Genomic DNA, 20,794 nt, shown 5'->3' on the forward strand with positions numbered 1-20,794 from the left:
ACATGTCATCAGTTGAAGAATGCAAGTTACTTTGGAGCGATACGTAAAACTAGAAGCAGCGCAGAGGGCTTAAGTCCACGTCATGTCTGTAGGTTATTTTTGAACTTTATGAAAAACACACTTCAGCAGTTTATACCCTGACCATTCAACTGTATTCTGGGATTCTGAATTCAAAAACATGCTAACCATGAAAACACATCATTTAAAAATACACTGTCCACTTGGCTTCTTTGCCCTGCTTCAGAGTCTCCCAAGTTTGTTTCGGACAAACTGAGAACTTTGTTGTGGAATGACTGTTTGAATTGGGGTTTCTTAAAATACATGTGGAGCCTTGTAGCTGCTGCGGGGTATACACAGTGGTGGAGCTGTACTATTTTAAAATCATCTGGCTATTTCACTTCATGTAAGAATATCTGTCAGCTTAGTTATAAGGAATGAGAGGGGTTGATTAAAACAACTCATGAAGCCATTAAAGAAAGATAAAATGTAGAACATGTGCTGCAGGGTCGTTATAATTATAACGTATGGGGGATCTGTGGAAACTGGATGGCAGCTGCATTGTAGCTGAGTTTTAAGCCCCTCTTAGCAGTACCGAAGTCCTGTTACTCAGAGGTGGGTTTTCTTATCTGTAAAGCTAATAGGTCTCTTGGAAATGGTGTTTGGAAGCTACCTTTTGTTTGTACAACTGACCATAGTGTAATTACTATGCTCAAGGACTTAGACAGATATGGACTAAAATAGGCAATTATGTATACTAATCATCTAGTCATTAAATACTAGACTACGTAACATCAGAAAAAAGTATGCAGAAGCATTAGTCAAGAAGGGAAGGGATCAAAGATGTCAAGTGAACAGCCACGAGAATCCAGAGAGAATGGGGAAGAGAAAAGGTAGAGGCAGCTTATTTCATTGTCTTGGCTATCTTATTAGGTCAAAAAAACAGTATTGAATATACTGCTGTATGCTATAAGTATGTCTACTAAATTAATTTAGCATATAATCTGACTTTAAACAATAGATATCAGGCAACCACAAATTCAGTAAAAGCTATTTAAACTTCACATTTTGCTTTATTCTTATTAACCTAGTTATAGACAATAATTAACTCTAGCCCTGTCAGAAGGGGCTTTAAATCTCTGACGTAAGAGTTCAAACCAGTCTCTAGCCACTAGAAATCATGATGAGGAGCAGTAAGGAAAGAAGACAACACATCTACCATGTCAAAGTTTTTACAACTCCATCCACTCCTGCCAGAGACAGGGTCATCACCAAGGTAGACATCAGGTCTAGTTCAGCTTGGCAGCTTCTATGTTCCCAATTCAACAAAGTTTACTTAAATGTCTGCAATGCTTTTTATGCAACTGAAATACGGTAATTTAGTTAACCCTTTGTCATTGAGTAAAATGGATTCACACATAGGAACATCACCACTTCAAAATATCCAGTCATTAAACTATAACAAAGATTTGTTATCAAAACTCATTGGAAACAGCCAGAGAATGAATTTTTAAGAATTCAACCACTAACAATGAATTTAACTTTCTGACTGTAATTGCTGCAGCAGTTCAAGTCTTGCTCTGTGCCTTGTAAGCATCACTAAAACTGCCCATGAAAAAATGACATTTGCTTGTGTTTGCAAGCTGTCTTTATGAGTATGTGAATTCTCAGAAAATTATATGAATGCTGTAACTTTTGCTTTCCAACTTGCATAAAACAAAGGCATAACATCCATGACCAATTATATAAAAATGGGAAATAATTCCTTAGAAAGAGGATGGAGGACTTGAAAGAGTTACAGCTTGTTGCTCTTGGCTGTAGCTTGTTGGCACATGAAGGTTCTGGAGACTGTTCCCTTGAGGGCTTCAGATGTTGTATGTCATTTTAAAGAGACTGGAAGTCAGTAGTTGGGATAGATACCCATCTCCATACTGACTTGTGGGGCACTCTACCAGATGGCCAGGGTAACCATTACACCAGTCTGGCTCCTCAGCATCCCCAGCTGAAGAAAATCTACAAAGGCAATTCAGCTGTCATTAAAATGCAGAAAAACTAATTTCTGCTCAAACAGTGTAAGGGAAAGTATGATTCCCTCTGCTATTAGAAGAGGACCTCTCTGTAGCAGAGAAATTAAGTCATTCATCCAACAATGAGACATGGCTTATGAGCTGATGCTTTCAAGGCAGCACACCTTGAGGTGAACTTTGGAGGGCCTCTCATAAACTCACCTCAAATTGTTTGAGAGTTAAAAGCTACAGGAGCAGTAGGGGAAGAGCTCTCCCTGATGGGAAATCATGGGCCAGGGTGCCAACCTCTGTTGGGTTGGCATTTGGTTACTTAAAGTTCTCACTTTTGGAAATGAAATTAAGCACTTACCCATCAGTGTCATGGAGAGGTTATCTCAGGTTTTAGCATCATGCTAAGACTCTTCCTGTGGTGCATATTTTCACTGGGACCATGAAACTACACATTTTAGGGTCAAAATTAGTTCTTTGCATGTGTCCTGTCGGCTTTAGCAGAATTACTGGTGTGCAAGGAATATGAATAGAGCTCATACAGTGATTTCTAAAATACAAAATGCTAATTACAATATGCTTCCTTAAAGAGAGAATTGAAGATGACTGACCATGTAACCCCTCTCTTCTTCTTTGCCTGTTTTACTCCAGTCCTCTGTGATGTCTGTCTGTTTTGCCCGCTTTCACCCAAACCTGGTCGTTGGTGGAACATACTCTGGCCAAATTGTCTTGTGGGATAATCGCAGTCACAGGCGCACTCCAGTTCAGAGAACTCCCTTATCTGCTGCTGCTCACACGGTAAGGATAAAAATCACCTCCTCATTTCCTTAAAGGAGATGGTCAGCAGGGAAGTGGAGCTGTCTAGTTGTGTCTACAATGCTGGTTGCCACACAGATGGAAAGGTTGCCACATAAGTGTGGCCCTTGAAGGGAAAGAAATAGATAAGAGATATGTACAATCGCCTCCTGTAAGTGCTTAACCATCACACTTCGTACAGTCAGGTCAGGAGATTATCCTCCTTTCTAAGGAAGAGGGCAGGATCAATTACACCACTTAAGTGATGCACAGTGAGGGGGAGTTTGTTTCAATAGAATGATGTGGAAGAGCATTTTGCTGACACACACAGATACCTGCAGATATAGTGATGGTGGCACAGGACTCTGGTGATGTCTGGGAGATATACAGGCAGAGCAGTACCACAAAATGCCTGAGAAGGAAGAGAGTTTCTCCATGATACAAAGATGATGTCTGTGGTAGAAGACTCTCTTACATTGCAAAGTACTCATATTGTGTTGGAGGAAGAGGCAAACCTGGATTGCCTGCTAAAGTATCCTCACTCTGCTATGGCACTGTCCTCCAGTCCATCCTTCAGTAGGATGCTGTGCATTCTTGAGCTCTCCTCTTCCAGAGTTTGGGATCAGGCACCCTCTTCATAAGAGCTGGAAGGTGTACTCTGTGGATGGTAAACATATCTCATCTTGGGAGTGGGCTTGGGACCATTCCTGAGTGGGAAGCCGAAAAGAAAATACAGGCTGAAAGGAGGAGAAAAATGTAATAGTATGATATAAGAATGCAGAAAAATGCAGATTTCCTGAAACATAAGAAAGTGAACTACACAAAGCACTCTGAGAGATAAGATAATAATCTTGTTCTAGCAGAGTGAAGGATCAGACAAAGCGATTGGTCTTTTGCACCTCCAGCTTTTACCATTCTGCGATTCTTATCTTTGGAATTTGCAGATCAAGGTTCAGCTTTTAGTTGACTGTGACAGCATAATCCCTGGAGTTAAAAGACAACTCTAGAAGCCATGCCACGTGAATTAATGCAAAAGATTGAGCATGGGGCCAGTATTATGATGGCAAGTCTCTTATATTAAAAAATGACAGGTGTGCACATACACGCTTAGTGGGCCAGGCAGTACAAATATTGTTCCCTAAATTTCCACTATCATGAATGTTGGTGTAATAATCTAATGATCTGTGCCATGGGTTGCAACTTCAACATTGCTTTTCTTTTCCCTAATGTTCTTGCTCATTTTGTCGCCAGTAATGTTGTTCAATCTGCATGAAAAGAAACAGTCCCTCAAGGAAGCGCAATTTAGAGATGTAGCAGACCAGAAAACTAGTGGCAAGAAGCTGACTATCACTGAAAATTGAACAACTGGGACTCAAAATCTAGTGGAAAAGAAAAGATTAATAGGAAGTAATTTGTTTACACTCAAAAAACATTTAAGACAAAATTGTACCTCCTGGAATTATATATTAAACCAGTTTTATTATTGCAATAGAACAATATGTGATGTTTTGCTTTTGACAAATGTAAATAAATTACTTTCAGTTGTGGATGGGCACTTTATGTGCTGTCATGGATTGGTATAAATAAGTGTTTACACAGTCTAACATGAGGAAGCATGATGTTTTAAAAGAGTGATCAGATTTTACAATAAAAGAGTGCTTACTTTGTGTTCATATATAAGAATAACTTACATAAACTGTAAACCAATTCCTGGTTGCAAAAGGCTGGCTTGAATCCTAGCTGCCAAGAAAAAAAAAGAAAGGATTAAATTAAGACAACTCTACTGTAGCAATGTTACTTTAGGTACTGCTAGATATGTGAGTTGAATAGTCATTTTTTAATTTGAACTTATGTCATATGTGAAAAAAGGATTTTTCTCTTTTCTTTCTCTCACTTTGTTTATTTGAAACAGATAGAGTGTGTTGTTATCACTGACTTAAACCTTCCTGAAGTTTATTATCACTGATTGCTGCCTGGATTCACCAGGAAAGAGAATTCTACCCGCAGCTTACTCACTAATTTCCTTTCACACCCACCACACATCTGCACTTGGGACAACAGGAAATTTTAATTAAGACAAAACCCTTTTGCATGATGATTTCATTTCCAAAATAAATAAAAGCAAGCTGGGAGCGACCCTTTGAAAGGAAGGAGGCTGTTTAGACTTTCTGTTACGTACAGTTGGTTGTCTTTTTCAGCCATTTTCCTTATGTCTTTTCATTTCTGCCGTGAGTTTTATTGTGCATGAAATTGATGGCTGGTAGCCCTGATTAAAGCCAGACCTGACACACTGAGGTGCTGCTGGAAAGACATGGCTCGTTCTCTCCCTCCCCCCTAAATATTCTAGATACTCCGCTGCTTGCTTTAGCTTCCTCCCACCCACTCTGTCCCTATCTGTTTGGACTATTGGAGGTCAAACACCCATGAAAAAACAGGTCTATGCTTATTTCATACATCAGTATGTGCTAATCATGTTTAGCACTCACTGGGGTCATTAGCTCACCACTAAGCAACAAGATGGTCCATCGAACGAGGGTAATAGTGCGAGACACCTGTGAGGGACAGATTGGAGTCCATTTGATGATCTGGGGGAAACCAGGTGCGTGACAATCTTGAGAGAAAGAGAAAAATTAGCATCAGAATGGACCTTGCAACTTACTGATGTGTACAGGTGGCCTCCGAGCACAAGGTACCATATCAGCAGCAACTGCTGAGTCCGTCTTCGGTGTGTGCACACACACGCTGTGCATTCAGATGCTGCCTTTTTTGCACTTAGGGAGGGGACATTTACTGGGCCCGCTCAGGTATCGAACCTGAAAGCTAGCCACTGCTCTGAAGATTTCTGCCTTTCCCCACTGCCTGGGTAGGTGACCTGCAGCTGGATCTTAAAGTAGCCTAAAAGAAGTGGTAGTTCTGCCATTCCATTCAGTAGGAGCAAATGCTAGGTTTCTAACCCTACATGGAGTTGGCTTAGAAGCTCTATGGGGATCTCTTGTAAGTTGGTCCTAATTTTCTTTAAATAAGGAAAGTATTACAGAATCACAGAATCACTAAGGTTGGAAAAGACCTGTAAGATCATCAAGTCCAACCATCAACCAACACCACCATGCCCATTAAACCATGTCCCACAATGCCATGTCCACACGTTCCTTGAACACCTCCAGCGATGGTGACTCCACCACCTCCCTGGGCAGCTTATTCCAGTGTCTCACCACTCTCTCAGTAAAGAAATTTTTCCTAATACCCAGCCTGAACCTCCCCTGCCACAACTTGAGGCCATTTCCTCTTGTCCTGATTAGTGAAAAGTATTTTTTTTCCTGGAGACGCAGGTCTTCTATTCATCAGCAAAAGAGTCAGAGAAATACAATTTTTCTTTGCTTGACTTGTGTATATGTCTTACCCTTAATTCAGCAGTATCACTTGTACTGGTCAAAGGAAATTAAATCTTACTGTTCAGTCTGACTGATTTTTCACTCTGGAGATTGCTGAACTTGAACCATCCCTCGTATGTCACCATCAGATATGAGACGACGCTTTAGGCTCAAAATGTTACCAGGTTCCTTGGAAAAGGAATAGGCCAAGTTTCATTATTGCATACTAAGTGGAATTCAGCCTCCATGGAATGACTATGCTGTGGTGAACCAGGTGTACCACCCTAAATTTAGTCAATCCACATTTATAATGACAGATTTAAAAAGGTATATTGGCCAGTGCTGGAGAACACGGATGGACTTGTTCATGTTTTTCAACTGGAGTACATTTGCAAATATTTAGCAAGCAAGCCAAATTCCAGAAAAGTTCAAGTTTTATGCAGCTGTTTTCTGGAACAAAGTTCATTTTGATTCCATTTGGACAATTTGCCTCTTTCTGCTGGTTATTTTCAGTGTCAAAAGCCATCAGTAGAATGATACATGTCCCTGTGGGTGAAATCTCATCCACATAATTCAGTATTTTCACAGCATTACTCAGGTGGCTTGTTTTATTATAAGGAAAATTAAACTTTGAAAACATCTCCAACTCTGTAACGTACTTCTTACAATTTAAATTAAAAAAAAGCAATTCCTATCTGGCAAAAGCTGAGTCCTGTATTTTCCAGGCATTATGTGACTACTTAATCATTCTTTACAATAACATATAAGACATTAGAAATCTGTTCGTGAAGATGTAAGAATGGCTCTCTGATTTCCAGTGTTAATGTGTTTACAGCATCCCGTGTATTGTGTGAATGTAGTTGGAACACAGAATGCGCACAATCTCATTACCGTCTCTACGGATGGCAAAATGTGCTCCTGGAGCCTGGACATGCTCTCAACTCCACAGGTGGGTTTGTTTTCACCTATACAGGGAAAAAAAGCACCTTCGGTAGATAGGATACCTGCTTAATGGAACATAGCTCCTAAAAGCCAAAACCTCACATCCTATACAAACTAAAACCAATGGATGCACTTGAAAGAGTACAGCTTGCTTCCAGCAGTCTCTGCTAAGAGCCAAAACCCATTTCCTTTACCACAGATCATGTAATTATTGTAATACGTTAATACATAGGTCAGTTTCAAGTGAAAATGAAATAATCCATTTTAAAGCACGGTAATTACAGAAGTCGCCTGTGGTATAAATTGTACTTACTCTACAGCATCGTTTAACAAATATGGACTAGATTGTGCTGCTGCTGAATGCACCCTCTGCACTACAGGTTTCCAAGGCACACAGTCAGAAAGCTTACTTTGCCGCCTGCCTTCAGTAGCCAAAGGAACAAACACTGCAAATCAAAAGTTTTAGAACTAATTTCCTCCCTCTGGAATGTTTGTTACTATTGTCTCCCCCCCATCCCGTATCAGAAATTAAAGAAAACCCAGGAAAATTGTCCAAACCTCTAGTGATTATAATAATGGAAACTAAACAAAGAATCTGATGCTGAAAAAGGGCTATGGAAAGCATATTTTAAGTGTTATCTTCTGGAGTAGTACATTTTCTATTCCAACGCATCACGCATTTTTTATACATAATTTCTTAGAAAAAAAATATCATTTTTACTTAGCATCATGAATCTGATCTTGTTTCAAAATGCCGTGTAGAAACTTCTCTTAATGATTCCAGTAATCATCCACTAATCATGCATTAATGTGCAATTACTATCAAATTATTTGCTTTTCAGTGTTGACACAGGAGATGGGACTCCTCTATCCTAACCATAGCCATCTAAAAGTTAGGTCCGTGTCAAGCCTAAGCTAGTAATTTGAGTTCCCTTTACAGTTAATGTAGAGAGAAACTGGGTACTTCGGAGGATGACTCATCCATCCCAGTGTGAAATACCATTTCGGATACCCACCCTGGGGTACAGAACTGTCAAATCTTAGGATGGAAGGGACTTCTGGAAGTCTTCCCATCTACTCCCCTACTCAAAGTGAGGCCAACTTCAAAGTTAGATCATGTTGCTCATGATCACCAAAGGCAACAGTATGAGTCTGGTAGTTGTGTCTTGGGACTATGAGAAACTAATACTCTTCTGGAATAGAACTGGAGGAGGCATCTAAAATGGCCCAGACATCTATGTTTAGGCACCTGAATCTCTTCCCCAGTTTCTCACTTAAACATCAAGAAGATAAATCCCACCCTTATGTATTCACTTACTGGAATACTAAATTTTGAAGCAGATATTTGTGAACATCTCATTTCCAGTACTTCATCACTCAGACAGAATTTCCCTGCTCTAAAACTGGCTTTCAACAAGGATGGGCACACACCCCACATTACGCTGAAGTTTGGCGCATGGGTCATGGTGATCTAGAAAAGAAAGGCACAGGACTTGACGCCAAGTTACATGCCATAGCTTTAAATTGGGAGGAGTAGAGTGTTGCTGATGTGTGTCAGTCTGAAACTTTCCGAAGACACAGATCCAGAGCACTTGTGCACAACCATGGTGCAGGTGCTGGGAGGACAGAGCCCACCACAGTATCTGGCTGTGTCTCCACAGAGAGACTAAATTATGATCTCACCCCAGAAGTTTTTCACTGAAATGTATGGTCCACAGGTGCTCTGCCAATGCATTTTCCAGGTCTTGTTTTGCCTTTTTAGTAGAACCAAATGTACTTCAAAGAAAAGTATAAAACAAGCAAAAGTATTTCTCTATGGATTTGCAGCCCTTTCCTCTCCCAGGGATGCCCACTTTCTTTAGCTACAGCAAAAAACCCTTCTGAGAAAAATGCTACAAGCTTTGGCCCTAGAAGAATAGCAACTTAGACATTTTAAACATAGAGAACATACCCACTTAAATAGGAAAAAATGAAAATTGCTAAATCATTCACCCCCTTTGGGGATTCTTGGGTTGCACCATTTAGGCTGAACAACCAAAAAGTTGTGCAAAATCTGCTCAAAGTGTATGCATCTTGCAATGGCCACAAACTGTTCATGCTGGTTGTACTTGCAATAGCAAAAATGGGCATGCTGATTTACTTTGAAATACAGCTACCAAATGAAAAAAGAAAATACACTTGCTGGTTTGTAGCTTGATGGTGGAGTCTGGAGGGAGTGTTTATGGTTACCTCAGAAAATGCCTGAAAAGCAATGCTTAGAATGGTGGTAGTGACAGGGCCCCAACTTCTTAATTTTGTTCTGCAGAGGGACAAATGGCACAGTCTGATAAATGCCTCAGGTGCACATGATATTTACACGTGTTTCCTGACAAAAAACTGATTTCAAAAATGTTTGTAAATAGAAGGGTATGGCATGTTTTATTAGAGCCTGGGGCTGGTAAGTGTAACCATTAAGGTATTATCTTTAGTTTCTGCACCATTAGATTTTAAATTCTCACCTGTCATCTCTGCCTGATTTAAGATGATGTAGCAAAGACCAGTGCCTTTCATCCACTCTCAAACATGTGGCAGACAGCAGTGGGGATGGCAGGAACAATGCATCCTAGTTGTGACGTTGCATCTTCTCGCAATGTCCTATGTAGAAACCAAAGTCCTGTGGCTGGGTCAAATGATTTCTTCCCCTCCTGCTACCCTGTGTAACATTTAGAAATTAATTTTAAAAAAACCAAACCAGCCAAACAAAAGGATGATCGCAGAATGATAACGAAGACCTCTTTTGGTAGGAGAGCATGGAGCTGGCGTACAATAAGTCCAAACCAGTGGCGGTTACAGGAATGGCTTTCCCAACCGGAGATGTCAATAACTTTGTCGTTGGCAGTGAAGAGGGAACAGTCTACACAGCCTGTCGTCATGGAAGGTGATGTCCAGCATTTTGTACTTAAATAACATTGTGTATCTGTGTTGGCATGAGGTAGCCAAGTGTGTGTGGAGAGTGTTTCCTGTTTTTTCTCTTGGATCTACGGTGCCTGTACTGTTCTACTTTGCACGACTAGGACAGGAGTCGCCTGACTTTGAGCATCTGTGCTACAGCCTGTTATACTGGAGTAGTTGCCCCAGGCTCCCTGTGTAGTTGGTGGGGAGCAACGACTGCTCTTACGGTTTGATTTCCTTTACCTTTTTCAGACATCTGCCTGAAGAAGAGATGACTGGGACCTCAGAAATGCCTCTTTCTCACCCATGAGGTGAGATGGAGGTCTAGACAGCTAGCTGAGATGCAGGTATCTATGTCTGGGCAGGTGGAATCAGGCCCTAGGAGACAGTTTTGTTGCAGGATAATAAGGCCTAACCACTCATAAGAGATGGTTATCTGCTTTATTTTTTACCATCCTCAGCTCCATCTTCAGTCTCCACAGGCATCTATCAGAGAAAAGTCCCCATGGGCACACGTGCACGTGAGAAACAGAGCATGCATGTCCCAATTCACGGCCGTCCAGCGCTGGGTATTCCCGTGCAGCACTGCAGGCTGCATCTGCCCAGCCAGGTTAGAGACTGAGCCCTGCTGGCCCCTGCTCTCGGTGGGCAGTTTGGACATGCCCACCCTCTCCAGGGGGGTGAGAGGGCTTTGTTGTACAACCAGGAGCCGTGCCACACCGTTTGCCCTCAGTCTGGGCTGCCACCTGGTTTATTTGCTACCGCTGATGTAGCCGCAGTGTGCCATGCAGGTACGCAAGCTCTGGCTGACCGGCTCCCAGGACTGGTACCCTGTGCTCTCTCACACACAGTGGTCATATCCCTTCTTCGCATAACCCAGGCTGTAGTTTAATACTGCAGGTTCCTTATTTTGCACCCTGTAAATCTGCAGGATGCTAGCGTGCTCTGTTAGCTTCTAGTAGAAGTTTCATCCTCTGGGATGCTTTAAAGGCTCTTGTAAAGAACAAACTCTTTTCACTGAGAGTGAGCTCACCACCACACTTCAATAGTTTGCAATATTCTCTGAATTCATATTTTATCATGTTCTGTGTTTCTGTTGACCAAATAGACATCGATACACTGGTTTAAGATTGTAAGGCTTCTATTACACTTTCCTAATGTTGTATAAATACTGTTTTACATATATTTTGTTCAATATAATTTTTATTTTAGCCTGACTGCTGACAGTATTGCAAAATTGTGTCTATTTGGGCATTATAGTGATAGGCCATGTGGTGGCTGACAGTTTGAATTAGTCTTAGGCTGCTAGGATAAATGAAGCATGCCCAAGGGCATTTCTCACTTCTGATTTTTCAGACGTGCCTGGTTTTTTCCGCACAAGAAGAGGAAGGTGTCAGATCCTCTTGTTAGCCCACCTCTTTAGCAAACCTTCTGCTGACCATCAACAAATGCACTCCTTTTCTGCTCCTGCCTGTCTTTCCTAGAGCTTTTTGATATCATCCCTGTTTTATTTCCAGAGGCTCCTGTGTCCTTCAGGCCAGCACAGTTGGGTGCCATATGTTATTCTGGAAAAAGGTGTGTCAAAGCAGAGCAGATATACACAAGGTGTTCTCAGTTGTTCTCAGTGCTCCAGAACTCCCCTTATCCCGCTGACTACGTGGCAGACAGATGGGGATAAAATAAGAGGTGTGCTTTGCACCCAGCACCACAGAGGCACTGCAGAACTCAGCCCCTGCTCCAGCACATGCTGCAAGGTCTGGCAGGGGAGCCTACGTGAGGCCACACTGTCATGCTCAACAGGAGAGGTGAGGGGACACCACACTACCAATATGAGGGACCAATTTCCTCCAGGGCAGCTCCTCATCTCTTTGGGTGTGCTGTATTCACCCTGGCACAGGGCTGACAGCCTTGTCAGAGCTGTGGCTATTTTTAATGTATTTTCTTCCATGGGCAATTTTTCTATAATATAACTAAAAGGGTAATTTCATGATTCCCCTTTCTATATACACTGTGAGACAGCACTGACAACTGATCTGGCGTCATTTGCTTCCAGGAAGAAGAAAACTGCACACATTCTGTCTTACACAGCGTTGTATTTTTCCTTCCTAATGGCTGTTCTAGCTTCAGGCCAATGAAATGCACATCTCCCCTTGTTCAAAGTAATGACTGTATGATACCTGATCACAGGAGCAGTTCCCCCACTTTTTGTGAAAAAGTATTCCTAGTGGCTTGATTGACTGCTGTGGAAAGTTATTTTAGAGATTTAAGAGAAAAATAATTTCTCATGATAAGTCACTAACATATTTGCATTTTTATTTTAATGGTTATTCCTTGTGATAATGGCTTACTCAGAGGCATAAGCTGTAGTGTAATTATAATTTAGAATTATTTTATAATTATACATAAATGTTATTTCAAGCTACAGTAGTAGACAGCGTATGTAAAAGTGAGTAAGCAAGTCTTCAGAAGTAAGAGAAAGTCTCCCTGTGCTGGATCCTGAGCATTAATTGTGCCCACAGCAGTATACCTCTGCAGGCAAAGGTCTTACTGAAAGAAGAGAGAATTACAGATTAAATGGAACTTTAAAAGGAAACAGTAACCTAAGAGTAAAGAAAATTATGTTAAATCACCAGATGTTAAATCACTCTCTGAATGCAAATGTCTCTTCTTCCTGTAGTAAAGCTGGCATTGGTGAAATTTTTGAAGGCCACCAAGGACCCGTCACAGGAATCAATTGTCACATGGCAGTGGGTCCAATTGACTTTTCCCATCTCTTTGTCACATCATCATTTGACTGGACAGTCAAGTTGTGGACCACAAAGGTGAGAAATCTGAGCTGTGGTGGGATGAGTAATGCTACTTGTGAAAATGCCGTTGTCAGAAATATTTCAATATTGTCTATATCAAGTCCTAAGAATAAATTAATTGAAAGGCTGTGCTTACAATAGGCATAGTGATAAAATTCTAATTAAAATACATACCTCGTGTAACTGTGTCAACCATATTCACCCTGGCGTGTACCCTGCCCTTTAAAGGTAGCTTCAGCTGGCCTGCACTTCAATTTCACTAGGCAAGGAGATTAGGATGTCTTGTACTGCAAGTCATCAAACAATCCATGCAGCACTCCCTGTGCAGGCTAAATTGCAAGGCTAATACTATGCACCATGGTGGTGCAGCAGCAGGAACACTTTATTCTGATGAAGCAACAGGGGAAGCACACATATGACTTAATGCAATCAATATCACTTGTGAAATTCATTGCTGTAGGAGGTTGTGATAGCCAAAAATTATAAATTGTCCCAATGACATTAGACACTGATGGCTGGAAGCAGGGAGGAAATACATGCTGGAACTTACATTCATGACCACCACGGACCTGTTGCTGACTACTCTATGGATGTGTCCCCGTGACCTCTTACAGGGAGAGCACTATGAGCAGCAGAAATGAATACACAGTCCTGTGAAGCTTTGAAACGCCAGCACCCCATAGGACTGTATGAATATAGGGTAATGACAGCATGAGTAAAAACTGTGGGACAGACTAAACAGACTGACCTGAGAGGTAAAATCCTAATTATGTAGGTCATCTAAATAGTTATTTTTGTCATACACCAGAGTAGAGAACTGCCTTCCAAATGCCAGGCCTTTGCCTTAACCGTGTTTTTATGCTTGCGTTTGGTTCACATCTTGAGCTGCACCCAGCAGAGTTCCAGTACTGGAAGCTAACCCCAGTCAGGAAGTATCTCAGCGTGTGTTCCTCCAAGACGTCAGGGCTTGGAGATGCTAGGACAGATGCACAGCAAATGTAAATACAAAAGTGATCAGAAGGGCTCATGTGACAGCCTTGTGCTGGAAACAGAAGCACAGTTACCTAGGTAATAACTTGAATCAGCTTCCACAGTAGCTTCACAATGCATTCGTTAATGGCCTGATCCAATGTGCATGCTAATTAACAGGTATCTTTTCCTGATCGACAGTGACCACAGCTGACAGTTTTGTCTTGAGTGTTACATTTGAGGAAACTCATTATAAGAAAGGTGCATGATTTACCTAATTGGCATGTAACCACATATGTCAGTGGACCCAGCCTTAATCAATGCAGAATTGGTCCAGGGGAGTGGTCATGGGCAGGCTGGAATGGGTCTGGGATGGGTCCTAGGTGGTAAATGTTAGAAAGGGCTGCAGGATAACCAAGTGATGGAGAGCTTAGGTGTTAGCTTGTTGGGGCTGGCGAGGCTGTTTGATGTCTGAGATAAGGGAGCCCTGGACACTGGTAACTAACTGGTGGCAAGGGAATATTGGAGGGTTGAAGTTGAAGCTGAGTAAGGGGAAAAGAATTTGTGGGGACTGGGGGGAAGGTGAAAGGCAGGTACTGAATTCCAAACACACATGTCCAGAAAAGTCTAGGATGAATATCTGACCCTCAGCTTGAGGTTGAATATGGCAATAAGGGTCTCATCCATCTGCAGCTTAAATGAAATTATATTAAGGGATAATAAGGCCTGTTTTTTATTGTAAGCTCCTGGGATTTTAGAAGGTAGCAGTAACACTAGCACAGCATATTTTGGGCACAAAGACACTGCAGTTAGCAGTACACAGTTATCCTTGTGGAAGAATTCAGTGCCAAAATGGTTAGGTCAGATTCTGTTCAATACAGTCAGTTTTCAAAGAACCAAACCATTTAAATTTCTAATATCTATCAAGCTGTGGATCATCTGGCAAGAGGGCTTCCTGAGAAAGCTTCCTGACCTAGCTGATGTGAGCTGTGACGTGCATGTGACACACCACATCACCACTCAGAGCTGGACACCGCATTGCTGTATTGGATCGCTTGCTTTCTTCTAGAGCAGGTTTGAGCAGCAGCAGCCCCAGGCTGCTGCACTGCCAGCCACTGCCCTGTGAAGACATCCTCTGAGACACTAGACAAGCTGTTGAACTGTGATGAATGTTTTCTTTTTCTTCCAATTTGACTCCGGCAGACGTTTCTTTCCATACTGTCTGGACAATTCTCTTGGCTGAAGCTCTTACATATTTAGGGCTCTCTTTGTTCAGTTCCCATAGTCAGGGCCTAGTCAATCAGTGGGCTTTGAATAAACCCATCAGCATGTTTGATTCTCTGAAAAAAAAATAGATTGATGTAAAGCATTGAGTGCTACTGCTGGTTTGTGAGAGTTTACTCAGAATTGGTTTATTCCTTTGGTTTCTTATTTGTAAATTTAATCTCCCTATCAGCATGCAATGCCATATTGCATTCCTGCTTCTACCCGTGTTGTTGACTTAATCCTGTGCCCATTATCCTCTTTGGTCATGAAATCCAATTCCTTTCTGTTTCACAGGTTCACAGTCAATGTCCAATTGTAAAGTGAACCACAAAAGCTCTGTGTTTGTATTGTCTATTGATGTTGTGTCGCACCCTGGGGTGCTTACAAGAAAGGCAATTTCATAGCAGGCATTTGACTGATGGATTGAAAGCACCATCTCCCTTAAAAACTCTCGCTTGACATTTTATAATCTGTTTTTGTGGTTAACACATTTTCTATCTAAAGGCAGTTCAACCAGGTGACTAAGAATAAGGTTTTCACTAATGAAAGAATGAAGGTTTTGTAGACAATGCTAATACAAGGTTCACATTATCACCCATCACATTAGCCAATAATTAGATCCCTGGGTGAATTGTAAGCAACCAGAAGCAACAGGAAAAGAACAGGAATTTGCAAAGATAGTCACTTGATAGCCAGGGCGTTACCTGGTTCCTGATGAAGTCAATAGGGCTTCAACTTGAATTCATGCTACACCATGTGAGCAAGTCTTGGATGCAGAGCCGTCAAAAGGAAGTCCTGATGTGAAGTGTCTGCAGAGCTCTGTCCTTAATTAGGTAGTACAATGCTTTGAAGAGGTAAAGTCTTAAGTGGAAATGCCAAGTGTTGTTAATTAATTAAGCACTAATCCTCATGAACAAATAGCATGAGGTTAAATAATGAAATGTAAGTATTGTTATTATTACAGCAATTGCTCTTTGGAGTGTGAATTTTTAGATATTGTGTCAAGGGACAGGAGCTAGCTTGGAATTGTTAAAGCGTAGCAAAACATAAGCTAGTTTCAGCTAAAGCCTAGAAGATGGCTTGGTTGCGGCTGAGGGAGTTAATAAAGGTCTGCATAGAGAGCTGGATTTTGTTAGCTCTTTCATCCTTCACGTCTCCTTTATCTCTTATCCTTCCATTGAGGGGAGGTGCTAATGACTGTTTTTCTCCTCTTGCATCTATGCCTAAGTCATGCTCAGATGGGCAGTTGACTAGAAGAGAGATTGGAATAACTGTAACAGCATTGCTGTATCCCCATCCATGCTTATCTCCCTCTTTGCCTAATGTTTAAGTAATGGTGGTGACTGCCATAATCAGAAGGAGGGACAGAGGTGAGCAGACTGGTAGTAGGTCCACCACCAACCATTAGCAAGGACTAATTGAGCCAGAAGACATGTGTGCCTTCAGTGACAGACTAACTACTTTTGTGTCCGTGCTCAGTTTTGCCTTACTAGCATGTGCACCAACGGTAGCTCCTTCCTAGTCCCTCTCGTTTGTCTTCTCTTTCCTACGCTCTTCACATGTTGCTCTCCTCTTTTGGTGTCCCATGTTGTTCCAGTCTGCAGTCTGTTGTGCTTTTTGAGAAACCACATTTTAAACAGCAAAAATTCATGTTTCTATGCTATGTGCCTTCACGTACATTTCTGTACCTTCAATATCTTATGCCCATCTGTTTGCTGATTATCTTGGTATGACCCAGTCCTCCTGACCCTTGGAGTAAATTATTTTGCCTTGCACTTTCATACCTTCCTATCAGCATATAACTTCAAACTCCACTGGTTTTAATTTGGTCTAGAGGTTGAACACTGTCTCCTCAGAGGTCAAGCTGAAGCCTATCACTAGAACAATGCAAAGAAGCATGTGGTGGTGGTGCTAAAGATAGGTACCTCTACCCCCCCAGTCCCCTTCCCCAAAACCCTGGCTGATAGGATCTGATAGGATCAACGTGATAGACCAAACTTACTGTGATGGAAAATGATGTAGCAGAATGAATCACAGCATTACATGATTGTGTGGATTAGTCACCAAGAAAACAATGCACTCACAAATGGGCAATTTTTAAAGTTTACTAAAATAACAGGGTCATCATTTTTTTTAAGATTAAGAACTTACTATTTTTTACATTAAAAATACCATGTATGAAGATATTTGGTTACTGGCTCAGATTTTTTTCTAGTATAACTTCAATCACATTAAGTGGGTGAATGACAGCCTCTTGTGTTATAGATAGCATTGCCTGAAGTTAAAGATCCAAATAGAAATGTAGTCAAACATGTAGTCATGATAAAAGGACAGTAAACTTAGTGAACTATTACAACAACTTGGTGAATTCTCCCACATGAAAATTGTTTTAACTGTAATTGGAAATGCTGGAGTCAAGGACTTGATTTACTGGAGTCCTGTGGCAGGTGATTAGAGTGGATCACAAATTAGAGACACTGATGTTAGTGGTTAATGGTATATAGCATTTTCCTGCCTTATGGAAGATGTTCCTATTTCAGTGAATACGCAGTTATTTATGAAGAGTGTAGGAGCTCCACAAGAGTATCCTGTAAGCCAGTGGTTTGGGCACCAAGCCACGCTGCAAAGGTCTGCCTGAGTAGGCCTGGAACATGTGTCTTCCCTAAGGGGAGGAAGTGCTGTGATGATCTTGCCATTTTGCTCTGAGCTATATCTTGTGCCTATGAACAACTCTGGTTTCACTGAAAGTAGGATCTTCTCAGAGTAAAGCTTTGATTTTAATGTGCTGACTGTTCCTGATGAAAACCAGCTTTGTCCACTTGGGGCCAGCCCTACTTCTCCAGTTTGTAATGGGATCAGACTGGTCTCCGACAGCAAAATGGACTGGTGAAATGCAGAGGTTACTCATGTACCTCATCTTGCATACAGTTAAGTGTAGATGAGATCTGGACTTAGTGAAATTTAGAAAGTATCACTACTTTCAGTCTTGAACCTGTTCATTCTTAATGTTATTTTCTAAGCTTTCCTAAATCCTTTGGGCCATATTCAGTCTTCTCACATTAGCACGAGGCATTTTAGATGACTCTTACTGCATGTGAAGTCGGATCCTCCTGGATTCTTTATTATTTAGGGCTTCCATACTTTGGTTTCTTATGCAGCCACTGGAAAGAAGTAGTTGCAATGCATACAGCAGACATTTCTTGGAGGTACCACCATTACTTCCCACCACTGACTATACAGGAGCCCAAGTCTGGCAGGTAATCAGTTGTTGCAGCTTTTGATGGCTTTCTTGCATCTGGACAGCCTCAGATCATATATAAACTGGCAGATGTAGCAGCACTTCTGAGCTCCTGGGTCTGTCTTCTTATTCTGGTTTCTCCCAAACCACTACCAAGAAGGAATCAGCCTCTTTATCCCACACCACACACACACAGCTATAGCTTGATTCTGCAGCCAGAAAAGCTGAGATACAAGCAGAAGAAAGCCAGAGTGTGCTCTGACTAGATGCTAAATCAAACTGTAGTGGTGTCAGGACCTCTGGCTTTCTGCATCTACCACCCCACTGAATCTGGATGCAATCTGCATCTGTCTCTAGTGCCACGGTGGGTGATCTCAGAAGGGCCCAGAGAGTTTAGGGAGGCATAGGAAATATCATCAGAAGGAAAAGAGGAAAAGAAACAACGTACTGTGAGGGAGACCAAAACTTTAGTCTATTTTGGGAGTAGGTGAACTGAATACAGTTTTCCATATTTTCTTCTCTCTTGGAATCCTTTACTAATCCCTCTCTCCCATTGATTTTGGTGGGGCTCAAACATCTAGCTCAGGGAATGATTTAACCCCTCTTATTTTGGATACCTGGCTAGAACAGTCCCCCCCACTGCTGCATCACAACCCGGAGCTCCTTCTTGACTCTGCTTATAAGGCAATCACCTTCCTTTGACAACACTGCATTTCCAGTGCAGGCTTTTCTCTTTGATAAAAGCAATTAAAATGATTAATCTGATTAATCACTGTCCAAATGCTAATTTTATCTGATTTTAGGAAAAGACAAAGGGTGATAAAATAGTGTGCTGGATTTCATGGAAACAGTCTCTCTGTGGTGTGAGTTCAGAATTTTGAGTTTTGTCCAAAAACAAGGCAATGAATGAATTTCCTTCAGAGCTCACTTTCTGTCAAAAGGCCAAGCTGACTTGGGGAAGAGGGTGGAGTTGCCTGTTCAGACAGGATTTTTTTAGTTTTTGCCCTTTACCTCTGGAGCCAGAGGTCTGGCTGTCATCCAGTTGTGCAAAAAAGAAGATTATGGTATTTTCTAGGTAATTTTAAAGAGCAAAACCAAAGCGAAGTCAGGTGGCTTGAAATCAGCCCCAAGTTCTTCACATGAAATGTTTCTCATGATTTTGTTTTTCGGTGTAGTCATATTTGAAAAGTGATAAGAAAATATTCTTTAGCTGGCCGACATACTTCATTTACTCACACAAACTATGCTGCTTCTTTGTGAAACACTTCGTGAAGTCACACACATAAAAATAAAACATTCATCTAAAATACCGAGGCTGTTCTGAAAAACTCAGTGGGCTAAACTCTATTTCTGAAAACCCTAACATAAATCCAGCTGTAGCCAGTGAAAGCTTTATTTGCACATGGAAAGCAAAATTGGATTTGAGGAGCTCATATAATCTGTACAAAACAAAATTGTGATTCCTTTTTCCCGTGAAATCAAAATGCAACCCTCCCACTGACTGTTCTGTTGCAGAATTACACTGGAGGATTGGGCTCACATGTAATAGTGAAACATTTCGGGAAAATTATCAATATATAAAGCCCAGGACTTCCTCCCTAATGGAAATCTCCCATCTGCTTCATGCAGCCGTCCTTTCTCTGCTATGTGAAAGACTTTTGTTATCAGTAAAAAAAAAGAACTGTATTCAAAATCCTACAAGATGGGGTTCTCTTCAATGATAATTAGCCTCAAAATCATTGCTTGCTGACCCATGAAAGCTTTGTGGGCATCCTGGTGGCAGCAGCTACAAGTACTAATCTTGACTGTTCAGCAGTCAGTGCTGTAACATCAGGCCATGTCAGCTGTCCTGAAATGTTCCCCATGCCCCTGCCTGTGCTTCCTGGCAGCTGGAACTGCAGCAGCAGAGTTGCTTGAAAGCCTGGTAATTCGCCGAGCCCACATGCAATGCCAGGCCGTGATGAAGCAGCATTTTCCATTAAAATGAAAAATTGAATTTCCCGGGGCCTCATACTGAATGTTCCCATCAGAGTCACAGGGGTAGGAAACAACCCCCTGAAACCACAGCTACATTATCCCGTTCCTCTCCTTGCCTCGCAATTTGAGCTAAACTACCTCTCTTTAACAACTTGAGGCCCGAAGCAGGGAGACCAGTCCCACTGACTCCAACAGGAGTAGGCTCAGGATGTAAGTGCGTGCTGCTGCCTCTCCTGCATGATGGGAGAGCACTAGGACAGTGATCCATCTCCTCCCAAAGCATCCCACTTGCTCTTCAGCGCTGCTTTCTGACCCCACCTATGCGGGGTATAAAAAGGGAGTGACAACTGGAGGTAGAAGACCAAATCCACCCTTCTTCAATGTTTCACTCGGTGTTCAGTGTTTCCTCTGACCAGGATTTGGTGATTCTTCCGTCAGTCTAGCAAAACCATGCCTGGCTCATATTTCTCAGCAAGTATCCCAAGT

The 20,794-nt window shown here is 41.7% G+C and overlaps 1 protein-coding gene across 4 annotated transcripts in view; it reads left to right on the plus strand.

The window, feature by feature from the left end:
• DYNC1I1 (dynein cytoplasmic 1 intermediate chain 1) overlaps window positions 1-20,794 on the plus strand; it is a 179,318-nt gene that overhangs the window by 125,651 nt on the left and 32,873 nt on the right. For all 4 annotated transcript variants that reach the window (XM_059818411.1, XM_059818412.1, XM_059818413.1 and 1 more), the window contains 4 exons: window positions 2,664-2,810; window positions 7,014-7,127; window positions 9,904-10,037; window positions 12,729-12,873. In XM_059818411.1, coding sequence (XP_059674394.1) covers window positions 2,664-2,810; window positions 7,014-7,127; window positions 9,904-10,037; window positions 12,729-12,873 — 540 coding nt within the window. The remainder of the gene's footprint in view (window positions 1-2,663; window positions 2,811-7,013; window positions 7,128-9,903; window positions 10,038-12,728; window positions 12,874-20,794) is intronic.

This window comes from Gavia stellata, chromosome 6 (assembly GCF_030936135.1).
Source record: "Gavia stellata isolate bGavSte3 chromosome 6, bGavSte3.hap2, whole genome shotgun sequence".
NCBI lineage: Eukaryota > Metazoa > Chordata > Aves > Gaviiformes > Gaviidae > Gavia > Gavia stellata.